General features: G+C 37.3%; 2 protein-coding genes and 1 pseudogene across 2 annotated transcripts; 2 read left to right on the forward strand and 1 right to left on the reverse strand.

The window, feature by feature from the left end:
• The first annotated feature begins 943 nt into the window (after positions 1-943).
• On the forward strand, positions 944-3,093 carry LOC126620068 (V-type proton ATPase subunit E2-like). The gene is made up of 6 exons (XM_050288537.1): positions 944-1,216; positions 1,774-1,874; positions 1,995-2,151; positions 2,294-2,490; positions 2,603-2,702; positions 2,845-3,093. The coding sequence occupies exons 1-6, from the start codon at positions 1,115-1,117 to the stop codon at positions 2,866-2,868; spliced, it is 681 nt and encodes a 226-aa protein (XP_050144494.1). The 5' UTR covers positions 944-1,114; the 3' UTR covers positions 2,869-3,093.
• Positions 2,940-6,054, reverse strand: LOC126620067 (BTB/POZ domain-containing protein At3g08570-like). Its single transcript, XM_050288535.1, has 4 exons — positions 5,819-6,054; positions 5,221-5,287; positions 3,925-5,079; positions 2,940-3,836 (listed from the first exon to the last, which is right to left on the reverse strand). Exons 1-4 carry the CDS (start codon positions 5,896-5,898, stop codon positions 3,312-3,314), a joined length of 1,827 nt encoding a protein of 608 aa, XP_050144492.1. The 5' UTR covers positions 5,899-6,054; the 3' UTR covers positions 2,940-3,311.
• A 2,855-nt stretch (positions 6,055-8,909) lies between these two features.
• On the forward strand, positions 8,910-12,228 carry LOC126617825 (probable acetyltransferase TAP2; annotated as a pseudogene).
• The last annotated feature ends 1,442 nt before the right edge of the window (positions 12,229-13,670 follow it).

Here is a 13,670-nt window from a genome sequence, read left to right on the forward strand (position 1 = left end):
CTCATTTATAAAACATTTCACAATCCTTTGCATATAAAATAATCCTCACTCACAAGTCACAATTGAATCCCCACAAGAATTCAACGTGCTTTTCTTTCACATATTTATATAATAAAATAATAGGGTTAGGGCGACGTCATAAACTTTGCGTTCCATAACCTCATGGGACTGGATAGCAAGGATACACAAGTAGTAGGACATGTCATGGAACCAGATAGAAGTTATGCACATGATTCCTAAACCTCTCAAAGAAATAGAGCAAGATTCCGCAACCTCTCATGAAATTTGACATGAAGTAGGCAACTAGAACCTCTCATGGAACCAAACAAAAGCAGTGTTCCAAAACGACATGGAACCTACTGAAAGTAAAGTAGGGTTCCAAAAACACTCATGAAATCAAGAAAAAAAAAGAGTACTCTAGGTGGGATATCATATCCACGCATGAAATTAGAAAGGAAGTATACAAGGCAACGGTCCATACTAGCTCTCTCAGTTCGCAATTTTTAAATATACATACATAGATATATATTTCGGTGAGAAGTAGTAAACACATTTATAAATCCATGTTCACAAAATATATAAATTCATGAATTTCGGCCCAACAATGTGAATCTTTGGGATTTGGATCCTTTCCTGAGCTCGGGAAGCGGAGCCTCTAAGCAAATCACACGGACCGTTGGATTTTGATTCAACGGTTACAAACAGGAGGTCCTCTAAAAGTTATAATAATTGTAACAACGGCCCATGTGAGTTGCTTAGGAGGCTCCGCCTCCCAAGCTCAGGAGAGGATCCAAATCCAAATCTTTGGTACATGTTATATAACTCTCAAACAATGGACAAGATATTCGGGAAACAAGGAGGAAACGTGGAAGTATTCAACCTCCAAAAAGTTCGGACGAAACTTCGCACATAGGCATTATTCAACACAGATTAATTGCAATGCTTGTCGCACAAACTACAACTCCACTTTTTTCCTCCCATTTCCTAACTTGCATTCAAGATTATTCCTTCTGAAAGGGCTTTTCTCAAGAGTCTTCTAAACACACTATAAGCACATACCTCGTATCTGTATTCGTATCCGTATTCATGTACGTACAATCTTAATCTTGACAGGATGAACGATGCAGATGTGTCGAAGCAGATTCAGCAGATGGTCAGATTCATTCGCCAAGAGGCCGAAGAGAAAGCCAATGAGATTTCTGTCTCTGCTGAGGAGGTACTTTATAATGCATTTCTTTTTTCTACACTCGACTCAACTGCAATTTGCATAGCATGCCAACTGCAATTTTCATGACTGTGATCATAATAATGTTGTTAATTTTGAGTACTTAGGTATTCTAAGTGGTGTAGTGTGGTCTTGCTGTCACGATCTACTGATGGAATAAAAAATCTGCAATATCTACCGACAAATTTACGGAAGATATACTAATAATGTCAAATGAAACCGTCAAGGTAATAGCTATGAATAGACTCCCGGTAGAGGGCATACAATATGCATTAGAGACGTATGATCATTACGCATCAATCGGTTATTCTATTCCATCTCCCTGAAAGACAATAACTTATTATTCAAAGTCGTTAATAGCATGGTGATACATCTGTACAAAACTCCTACCCAAGCACACGTAATGGAGAAGTAGGCAGTCATGCATCGCTTCGATTCATTCCTAGAAAATTAAATTAGCAATCGGAACATTGTTTTTTTTACATTTGATTGCATAAATAGTTGATATTTATGGGGATTTTAATTTGATTTCAGTAATTTGTTGACAGGAGTTTAACATTGAGAAATTGCAAATAGTTGAAGCTGAAAAGAAAAAGATCAGACAAGAGTATGACCGCAAGGCAAAGCAGGTGGACGTCAAAAAGAAAATGTGAGTTTATTTATTTCATTCATCCTCACTAAACTAATCCATCACTTAATCTTCACCATTTTTCTTGAAAAGATTATTGGAATTAGTAATTAATTAAGGGTTTGATTTTGGTGTACGTAGAGAATACTCGATGCAATTGAACGCGTCGCGTATAAAAGTTCTTCAAGCGCAAGATGACATTGTAAATTCCATGAAAGAATCTGCTGGCAAGGATCTTCTCAAAGTTGCTGATGGCAAGAAGGCATACAAGAAGCTCCTCAAAGACTTGATTGTTCAGGTACTTAACCATCGTAAGAAGAATAACTTTAAATCATCGCTTATAAACCCCGATTTAGGTCCTCTTTAATGTTTGTAACCGGTTGTGTTTGTACGTATTAATCTAAAGTGCCGGAAATGTTCTTGAACTTGTATGTATATAGAGTTTACTGCGGCTAAAGGAGCCAGCAGTGTTGCTGAGGTGCAGAGAGGTTGACAAAAAGGTTGTTGAGTCTGTGTTGGAGGAAGCAAAGAAAGCTTATGCTGATAAAGCCAATGTTCCTGCCCCCAAAATCACCGTCGACGATCGTGTGTTTCTCCCACCTCCTCCGAAGAGTGGCGATTCCCACGAACCCTATTGGTATTCTTTTCTGCTCATTACCTCAGTTTTCTTCTTGCATTGATTTGTGCACATATATGCAATAGGCTGCTGTATGCACATTATCATTTTGTTTGGTTGGATTGTTTGGAAGTTCTGGTGGAGTGGTGGTGGCCTCCCAAGACGGGAAGATTGTTTGCGAAAACACCCTTGATGCGCGGTTGGATGTCGTGTACAGACAGAAACTGCCTGAGGTAAGATTAAGCAAAGTATGAAGTTTCATCTGGACATTCATTCAGCACAACAGAATCGAAAAGAAAGCGAAACTAGGAAGAAGAACAAAACTCAACTTTACCTTGCATGATCAGTTCACTTATTTGGTTTCTTTCTCTGCAGATTCGGAAGCGCCTTTTAGGTTAAACCAGAGGAGTACTTTCTTACAAGTGAGAAGAAGACTTGTTCTTTGTTGGTTTAGCAGTTTACTTCTGAGATGATGAACTTTTGCTTCCAGAAAATAACGATTCTTAGCTTACTCTTAAATTAGGGTAAGCTAATTCATAATATGTTACATTGTTTACTAAAAACTCCGAATTCATGTGTTAGGAAAATAAAACAGACTTAAGAGATTCTAATTGTTATTTCAAAGATCAATAGACTACTTGTATAACATTTAGACCACATTATTGAACACATGAAGTGGGATTCGAGTAGAATCCATCTCCGTAAACAATGCGGTCACTAAATGTGATACATGTAGCATTACTCTTTGCATACGTGATACAAACTTCAGGATCCCTTCAAAACCTTCTAAGCTACCTCCGAAGTACTTCTGAAGACAATATTTTTGTTAGCAAAGCAGCTACCTAGGAAACAGAATATCTTTTACTCCTACCAGTTTTCCCCTCAGATCCCCGGGACTTCCGACCTGATTTCTTCGGTTTGCCTCCCGCTTGGCCATTAAAAATCCCAATCCTTCCGATCCCTTTAGAGAGTGAGGTCAAGAAAGTCTTCCCGTGTCCTGTTTTATCCATCATTCCTTGTTTCATAAACAACTGCTCTTTCTCCAATTCACTCAGCCTCACTCTCATTCTCGAAATCTCCAGCTTCAGTTCTCGGTTTTCTCTCCTTAACGAAGCATAGTTGTCTCGAGGGGACATGGCTGCGCTTGGCACACCACTGCTTATTCTCTGCGAGGGGAACCCGTCTCCTGAGCTTCCAGACAATGCATTCTTCAAGCGGAGCTGCTCGAAGTACAGGACTTGCACTGTCATCTTGACTGGGAGTCTATCGTTTTGTGCAGCGTGATTGCAGGCTTCTTGAGAGAGCTTTTGGCAGTTTATGAACTTGCACAGCTTCTTGCATTCTTGTTCAGTGATCATTGAATGAACCTAATAAATAAACATCGAAACAAAATCAATTCAAATATAAAGGGAACTCAATCCAAAATCGTGCAACACAAAATCGAATAAAATCTACCTTCAAATATATATCCACCGCCCTGTAAATCCCGTCATCAATCACACGTGCATAATCGGGCAGTATTTCAATCATGGCAATGAATTTTGGTAAGCTCAGGTAAGGATCAGGAGCAATTTCAGCTAGATATGAGTCAATAAGCTTTCCAACTTTCAATAATGAACCATGACTCGGAGAACCAAGGCCTTCGGACTCATATCCACAATCTTCGCTTTCTTCTTCTTCCTCAATCCGCTGCAGAAAATTCACCAGTATTCGATGAACGGTGTCAACATCATACAACGAACCCCCTGCTTGGATTGAGGGTATAAGGAGATCATCAATCGAAACCATTTCCAACCGTAAAGCAATCCTCCTTTCGAGCTCAAGCCTGCAGGCTATTGTTGCATCCACCATTATTGCCATTCTCAGCATTCCAAACATAAAACTCAATGGCACCGAACAACTTTTCTCTGTTGGCATTAAGCTAACGAGGGTTTCCACAACGGTTTTCTGGTCATGTTCTGCCATGCCAGCAATTGGCTTCACTTTTCCTGGATTCCAAATTTGACATTTTCCGATTCCCTTCAAGGATGCTTGAGCAAAATGCATCAAAGATGCAAAAATGCTATCCGGTCGAACACCTAGTCTTGTCATAGCACATATAACCCTTTGATAATAATCGATCCTCAGAATCGAGAGATCTTCAACCCACCACTCAAGACGATCACTCTTAAGCTCTGTAGACTCACCGCCACAACTTAACATTGACAACCCTGATGCTAATTGTTCCTTGCAAGCATTCATGGCAATAGCCTCCACACATCTACTAGGAATTTCAACCTCCTCCGCTATAGAAGGTAGCGTCTCACACGTGGCAAGGACTTCTACCGACTTTTCGAGACTCTCAACTACAACTTCACTCAGATAAGTCTCCGTTCGTGCAATGAGGTTTTCATCCCTGTAGTCTTCAGTCATTTCCAAGTACTCTGCAGCGCAACGCAGATGGGCTACATTTACAGTTGTGATCTCAAAGTTTATGCCATAACAGAATTTCATTGCGAGTTCAAATGCCTGCGCCCCTCCTGGTATGTCGAGGAGCTCCAATTTTGCCGATGAATCCTTGGTGTCTGCAACCATTTTCCGAATCTTTCCACTTCTAGACACCAGTGGAAACTTCAACAGGATAGAACCATGTGTGATTAGCAAAACAGAAAAATGCAATGCTACAGCTTGTATTATAATCAATTTAAGACCTAGTGTGTAGCAATAATAGGTAACAAAAAAACTTCACATTGGCAAAACAGAAGAGTGTACCTTATGCAGCAAGAAAGACTCTCCATCCACGACGATTGTAATGTCCCCGGCAACATCTGAAAAGATACTACATGAAACATTGAAATTCTAAAGTCAGCTGTATGAATCCTAGAACTCTATTGCGCTCAGTTTTGCGCCACAAAGTACTTTTCCAAATGTTTATATGTTTTTGTCTATTATGTTAATTAATTAATTTTAAAATGCTATGTCCTGTCTAATATGCTAAATAATTAACGAACTCTGTGAGCCCCCATATCCAGGAATATAGAACAAAAAAACAGTTGAAAAATTAAAATAACAACACAACAGGGTTGAGAAAATCAAAAGAAAACAAAAACATATCGTGCATCATATTATGCAAGTGATGAACACTAACAAAACTTAATGAAACATCGCATAATTAGCATGCAGTTGATAGCTTAAGAGCTAAACAGAAGAAAGCATGCAGACGTAAGTTAGGCCGGTTTAACTCGGGCCTTAAAACCGAATTTAAAACCTCTATTTCTCTAGATTTGAGTAGTTTAGAACATCGCATTGTTAGACGAAGAAAATAAACAGAAAAGATTAGAAGAGTTGTAGAGTTACAGAGGTAGATTACCGAGTGGTGAAGGAACTGCAGAGCTTAGGAGTTGGAGAGCGGTTTGAAAAAGAAAAAGGGTTTTCAGAAACCATCCCCATTAATTCTCTTCACCACCGCCAACTGCTGAATCTCAAACAGTGTTTTCGGATCATATTCATCATTCCTTCTCTCCTTTTTCTTCTTATTTTTACGTAAATAACCCGGTGGCGTTGAGAAATTTACGGTTGGACCGCTGCTACTTCTTTTTATGGGGACATGGTCGCTGGTGCTGCAGCAGCCACCTTTTGCTTTTGCTTCTTCATCATTCTTTTTTCTTGTATTGCGTTCTTCTTTTTCTGTTTTTAGGGTTTTTTTTATTTTTTTATTTTCAAGATAAACAAGAAAAAAAGAGTAATGTAAGGCAGATTAAATTTGTAAATAAAATTTTAAAAATTAAAGGACGTGGAAATTGATAATTGGTTTATTACTTATACCTTGACAAACGTGCTTATTGTTATTGGTGACACATCATTTAGTTTGTAAATTTAATCTCTAAATTTAATCTCCTTACCATTACTCGAAAAGAAATAATTTGTTTGGTTGAATTTCAAAAACAGTACATCAGTTTCATAATATTTAATTTTCAAATAAATAGATTTCATGAAAGTTAATTTGTACACAAATTTAAAATTACATTAATTTTTATTAAAGTATTTGAAAGTAAATTACCCAAGAAAAGCGTTTGCAGTTTTTTTCCATTAAGTTGTTTGGTTTTAATTCGGGAGAGTTTCAAGTCGGATTAAATTGCAACTTATTTTGAATTTGTAGTGAGTATGTAGCTTCTTGGGTAGAAATTATAGTTTTAAAATTGAATTACAGTAATTTTTTTATCCAGACCTATTATACTTTTTTCAGCAAATTTTCTTAAACGATGAGAGAAGCATCTTCTATTCTAAAATTTAAAATTTTCTTAATAAACTTTAAGATCGATTCTGGATAAACGCGAATTCCTACTAAATAATATTAGATTAATTCATTATAAGCTTAACTCATTTTCTCATCGTGTAGATAATATCGTAACGGTATAAAAAGAAGAGTTGGGACCAATATTATAATATTAATTTTTTAATTAATTTTTTCATAAATGTATATTTGTAATGGTGCGACAGAATTGGCACGGAATTCAATAAAGATGGTATTATTACAAGTACTATATTCTTCTCTTTTTACTTCAATTATTTGTTTATCATATTCGAACCCTAATATGGATCAGTGCTAAAGATAAAAAGCCCAAATGAAACCAACCGGCCTTATAAAACTTAAAGGCCCGGTGAAACAGTTTGGGCCACGGATACATATCCATTAAAAGCCCTCAGCCTAATTTTAACAGTTGTAATTTCTCCCCCGCACAATTTTTTCATGAGTAAACGGTTAAAATTTCACTAAATGAGGTTGGGTGTATGGACTGCACACCATTCTTTTGTGATGCGCTGAGAACGACCCCCATTTTAACATATGACTTGACCCTTATTCTTTCAGTGGTGATTTTTAAACGCCTATTAAATAAGAGTGTAAAAGGCCAAAAAAAAAAAAGTGTTTTTATTATTTTTCTAAACTTCAAATAGAAGAATAAAAATATAAAAAAAAATTGATAAAAGGAGATTAAAGGGTGAAAGAGAAAAAAGAAAACTAATGAAAATGACTTGAAAACTTTGAGTAAGAATAATATAATAGTACCAGAATTAAATTTTTAATATAAAAATATGATTTTTCGTTAAAATGAACAATTTAAAGTTCACATGGAGGCAGGGCCAATAAGTAGGGGTGGAATTTTTTCCCGAAAATCCCGAACCGTCCCGATCCCGTCCCGAAATTAGCCCGAAAAATTCCCGAACCGAATTTCCCGAAACATTCGGTACCCGAAACCGATCCCGACCCGAAAGTTTCGGTTTGGGATTTGGCCACACCTTTGAAAGCTTTCGGGAATCCCGAACCGAACCGAATATTATATATATATATATATATTTATTTATTTATTTTTAATTTTTAATTAGAAATTACTTGAACCGTTGGATTTGTTAAAATCAAATCCAACCGTCCATAGTTAGGTCATTTGTTTGTTAGGTATCAGACTCTCTCAGTCGCTCTCACTCTCTCACCTCACTGGCCTCACTCACACACACTCTCACTCTCACAGTCACTCTCACAGTCCCCCCGCTCCACTCCTCCGTCGAATCCACGCCGCTCCTCATCGTCCATCACTCCATTGACTCACGCCGCTCCACTCCTCCGTCGAATCCATGCCGGTCCTCGTCGTCGATTGACTCACGCCGCTTCTCCATGGACTGACGCTTCTCCATCGACTCACACTCACACACTCGAATCCGACACCAATCGAGTCCCAAAATCCAGGTTAGTAGGCCTAGAAGCTTTCCCAGTACTTACTGAAAGTACCTGTTCATCATCATGAACTTCTCTTCACGGAATTTGTTGACTGAATTCTCCCTCATGTACTTACTGAAAGTACCTGTTCATCATATGCAGGGGGAGTAGGGCCTCCACTAGAAGAAGGCCTCGAGGTCTTCCCTGATTGACTTGTGGGGTTCACCGAAGGTGCTACATCATTTCTTCGAGCAGTGTGGGTGGACTGAGATCTTTGGGTAGCTGCTGCACCCTTAGCTGATGATTGCAATTGGGCACCTCTCTTATTTCCTTCTTTCCCAACCTTGCAAGCTTCTTTCCCTCCTTTGCAAGCTTCTCTTCTTTCCAGAGCATTGTAACTAACAGAGCCAACAAAAGGTATATCATCTATACACACAATTTCCCCCTAATTTCTTTGAAATAGCCGAAGGGCCAAGGAACTAGCAAATTGTCTTGAGTTAAATATTTCATCGGTTCGGTCCCGAAGTTTCCCGAAAATCCCGAAACACTTTCGGGAATCCCGAATTTCGGGATTCCAATAGTTTTGGTTCGGTTTCGGGATATAAAATCCCATCCCGAAATGTTTTGGTTTGGGAATCGGGTTCGGGGTTTCGGTTTGGGATCCCGACCCGAACCAGCCCTACCAATAAGGGGGAAAACAAAAAGTTGTGTGCGCCATAACCGATTGGCCAAAGAGCTTTTACTTTTGCTTTTGCTTTCGCCATGTATGGTTTTCCCAAAGCGCAAACCATGGAAGAAAATATCCAAAATATCGGCGAAATATCGCCGATATTTTCGTTTTTTTGGGTTAACGATATTTTAATGAGTATCCAATGAGTTTTCGTCAAAATATCGCGATATTAACTATAATATCGTCTAATATCGCGATATTATAGCTAATATCGCGATATTTTGTTCAAAAATTCCTGAAAATTTTGAAAAGTCACAATTTTGAACACAGAGGGGTTCGAACCCCTCCCACATTAACTCCTTAGCGCCTTAACCACCATACCACTTATGTTGTTGTGATAATATGCTACAATATTTATGTATATGCTTTTGTTTTGAATTCTTTTTACAAGAAACAAATTTGCACATTTTCCAAATTTTTTGTGGTATTATATTTTAAATTGTGTCAATTAATTACTTAGTCAATGGCATGTGGTTTTTAATTTTTCTATTTTTTATTTGGTCACTTACATGGTAGGGCTGGAAAAAATTCCGAAAAATCCCAAACCAAACCGAAAAAGTCCCAAACCCAAACCGAAAAATCCCAAACCAAAACCATCCTGAAGTTCGAGAATCCCATCCCGAAAAATACCAAAATTTTCGATATGGGATTGGTTTCCAAATCCCATTTGTTTGGTAATCCCGAAAAATACCGAAGTATTCGGTTTCTTATTGACTTTTGGGTTTTGGTTCTTGAAAACCATTGCCATGGTTGCTAACTACTCTTCAAAATACACTCACTCTACACATAGAGATGATGAAGATAGTGAAAATTTTGAACCTCATAGGAACTCTATGTGGTACTAAGTCACTTATGTATCTTACCATGCAATGTATAAAGTGTAAAATATTGTACTAATTCATTATATATAAATGATTATGGTGTGTTTAGACTTCTTTCATTAATTTCTACATATTTTCTACACTCACAATGTTTGTCAGCTCGCTATATAATCAACTTGATAATGTTAAATCCATCATGCAATGCATTTCCTTCCAATTTTTTGTGATAAACTAATAGATAATTGACTAAATAAACATCCTGCAAAGTTTCAATAAAAATTTCCAAGTTTTTCTTACAATTTCCGTGGTTTCCATGTAATTTTTATCGATATCGATATTATCCCGATATTTCCATCGATATTTCCGTGTTTTCGGACTACCGATATTTCCGATATTACCGATATTTTCTTCCTTGGCGCAAACTATCCGAATTCCCTAGCAACAGAGCTTGCGGTCACTCACACAGCTCCACAGCAACAACAACAAGAAGAAGAACAAGCAAGAAGACGATGCGTACGCTGAGTGCTGCCTGCGCATCCTATCCTCTGTAAGTTCTTCCCTTCCCACCCATCAGTCAGTCTTTTTGTAATTTCGCTTCAACCCATGTCTGTTTATCGAGCTGTCTCTTGGAAAATTTGAAAATTTTGGTAGCTTTGCACTTAATAACTTATTGGTAGGCTTATGTATCAAGAAAACAAAACAATCAGTCAGTCTTAATAACTTGTTCGAAAACTGTTTAATTGCACAAAAGAATGTGTTGAAAGTAACCATTTGCGTGTAAAGTTAATTACTTGATGATGGTGGATTGAAGAAAATGATGTACCTTTTCGGCTGTGTTCGTGGCAGATGCCGGATTGTTTCGTTTGAATCGTGTCGTCAAGCATCGGATAAGTTACTGTTTCCTTGCAATGTGAGAGAGCAGCTTGCCAAAGGTATGTACCGATTGATGTACACTTGCTCATGTCTGCATAGTGAACCATGATCCAAGTTTCTTTGATCTTTTTCTGTATCTTTTGCAGCAAGAAGGATGCATAAGGGATATCGACCCAAGGCTGGCTTTTGGGGATTCAATCCATTAAATCCAGGTGAACTGATTTAGAATGTTGAATTTGCCATGTCACTTAGTGCTCGATTGTTGAAACGGGCAAATATGAAGCCATTGATTGGTTTGAGCGCTTAATCAGTGAACTTGTTTAGAAAGTATGTTACTTTATGGATTAATGATACGTTTCGTAGAAAGAAAGTTTACATTTTGTTGGGCTTCAAAGCTTAAATTGGTGCATCTAAAGGTTGCCTATTGGCAGCATGCTCAATGCTTGTACCACTTCTGCAGTTTTGAAATTGGTACTAATTGAAGTCTAAAACAGCGAGAAATTAGATATCATCACACACACGCAGAGAAAAGTTATGATTGTCGTTAACTCACTTCTTGTTGCAGTATTTTAAACAACACCACCACACAAGTAGTAGAATCACCGTCCACGCTCCCAGAAGAGGAGGAAGACGAAGAACCTCTGCCTCAAGAATTAGTTCTCATTCAGAGGACTGGACCGGATGGAACACTTGAAGAAATAATATTTTCTTCTGGTGGAGATATTGATGTGTACGATCTTCAAGCCCCTTGTGATAAGGTAACTATGCTGTTGTTGGTGCTTCTTTTGCACATTCTTCTAATAGTCAATGTCTTTTGAACTCCCAGTTGTGTTTAAGTCACTCTTCATAGGTCCGGACTCTACTTATTTTTGGATGCATTTTACCTGATTGACCTTTTAGTGAAGTTGTTCTGTCATTCTTTTACTGTATATGACATATAATGCTATCTATTTCTCTCTCTATTTATCCAATTGCAACAAGTGGAGATAGTATGCTATCTTATATCCACTGCGAAAGTCAAGTAACTTCAATGTAATTCTTATAGGTAGGTTGGCCTCGGAGGCCGCTGTCGAAACTAGCTGCATCTTTGAAAAATAGCTACTTGGTTGCCACATCGCATTCAGTTTGGAAATCACCTGGAACACGTACATAGTGGATAGAGCATTGTTGCAGTCCTTTTTCACACAATTGGTGTTGCAGTCTATATTATATGACAGAAGGGAATGACCAGAAGAAGTTAATTGGCATGGCTCGAGCTACATCAGATCATGCCTTCAATGCCACAATTTGGGATGTCCTTGTTGATCCCAGCTATCAGGTACGCTTATACATTGTGTGTTGGACTTAAAGCACTAATCGCGTAACATGTTTTCATGACTGTTACCCATGATGTCTTTATCATTCACGGCCCAGGCCTCGGAAAGGCTCTTGTTGAAAAGATTATACGGGCTCTTCTGCAGAGGGACATCGGAAGCATTTCACTCTTTGCAGATAGTCAGGGTAAAACAACAATTATTTGTAGCGTTCAGTCTATTATGGTATCATGCCATTGTTCTATTTAAGTTGTTCAAGATTGATGAGCTTGTCTGCCATTGCCATACAATTACAACTGCACGGTGACATCACAAATCTTTTTCCACCAACCCTACTCTACATCGATGTTCCTTCTTATGACTCGTCGAGCTTTTTCATTTCCACCTCGGCTGTTGCCTGCTTTAGCATTTTCAGCTTGTTTTGTAGAGTTCTATCAAAATTTGGGTTTTGAACCGGACCCGGAGGGCATCAAAGGCATGTTTTGGTACCCAAAGTATTAGTTCTCACTTCAAAAAGGTCAAGCTTGTAACATTATTGTGCTATGTTAAATTGGTTTAGAGAGCAAGTGGTTAATCCAATGTCAAAGTTTATAATTTCCAAATTTGTGGCCCTATCCCGTTCATTGTGTTGTATACCTTATAAATATCACGTACTAAACCCTTGAGAAAGGAGACTTGAATGAAATAAAAATCGGGAACTTTCATGAAAAGGGCTTGGGGCTGAGTTTATTTTAACAAAAAATCATGCTATAACTTTATTTAATGAAAAAATATATACGTTAATGAAAAACCCTTAAATTTTAATGAAAATGACACAATTAAAGAAAAAAAAACCCTGACGCAGGGGGATTTGTACACTGTTTATGAAACTGCACTATTTATGAAACTGAACGACACTATACTATTTATTAGTCCAATTTCATAAATAGTGCCTAGTTTTTTGTCCACTTTCATAAATAGTACCTAGTTTTTGGTCATGTTTCATAAATAATGTCTAGTTATTGAGTCCAGTTTCATAAATAATGTATAATAATTTGTACAGTTTCATAAATAGTGTCTAGTTATTAGTCTACTTTCATAAATAATGCCTTGTTCTTGATCATGTTTCATAAATATTGTCTAATTCTTACTCCTGTTTCATAAATAGTGTATAGTCATGTTTCATAAATAGTTTCCACCTATTGGTTTAGTTTTGAAAATAATGCTTAATTCTTGTTTTTGTTTCATAAATAGTGTCTACTAATTGGTCAAATTTCCTAAATAATGTCTATTTATTGGTATAGTATCATGAATAGTGTCTACTTATTGGTGAAGTTTTATAAATAGTGTTTAATTCTTGGTTCAGTTTCATAAGGTTTGAAACTTAGACCCTTTTTGATCCTGTAAAAGCACCCATTGCTCTAAAAACGATGAACCTAGAAGTAACTCTTTAGATCAAAATCTTGAGAAGATTATGTTCTCAATAATTATATTTAAAAAGCTGTTTTCAATTACCAAATTAAAATTTCCTCATATTATTCACATACCTACAATAATAAATGTAGCTCGCCATCCAATTTCTTGGGTGTCATCTTGGAGAAAATTTTCCTTGTGCCCATAACACAAATGGTATACCACGTGTTATTACATAAGTGGTGGAGAATTTTATCTTTTATGTTATTAATTTTTTAACAAAAGAATCTCACAACTTGTATAAAGTGTACCACTTTATATTCTGGGCACATTAAAAAGTTTCTCGTCATCATGACTACTATTGGAAAACAACACCACAA

This window comes from Malus sylvestris, chromosome 4, assembly GCF_916048215.2.
Source record: "Malus sylvestris chromosome 4, drMalSylv7.2, whole genome shotgun sequence".
NCBI lineage: Eukaryota > Viridiplantae > Streptophyta > Magnoliopsida > Rosales > Rosaceae > Malus > Malus sylvestris.

Excerpts from the sequence above, each read along its gene's own strand:
- LOC126620068 (XM_050288537.1), top strand. The coding sequence starts at position 1,115 with ATGAACGATGCAGATGTGTCGAAGCAGATTCAGCAGATGGTCAGATTC. Across the intron at positions 1,217-1,773 it reads TTTCTGTCTCTGCTGAGGAG|GAGTTTAACATTGAGAAATT; the intron begins GTACTTTATAAT and ends ATTTGTTGACAG. Across the intron at positions 2,703-2,844 it reads ACAGACAGAAACTGCCTGAG|ATTCGGAAGCGCCTTTTAGG; the intron begins GTAAGATTAAGC and ends CTTTCTCTGCAG.
- LOC126620067 (XM_050288535.1), bottom strand. The coding sequence starts at position 5,898 with ATGGGGATGGTTTCTGAAAACCCTTTTTCTTTTTCAAACCGCTCTCCA. Across the intron at positions 5,080-5,220 it reads AGTCTTTCTTGCTGCATAAG|TTTCCACTGGTGTCTAGAAG; the intron begins GTACACTCTTCT and ends ATCCTGTTGAAG. Across the intron at positions 3,837-3,924 it reads CGGTGGATATATATTTGAAG|GTTCATTCAATGATCACTGA; the intron begins GTAGATTTTATT and ends TTTATTTATTAG.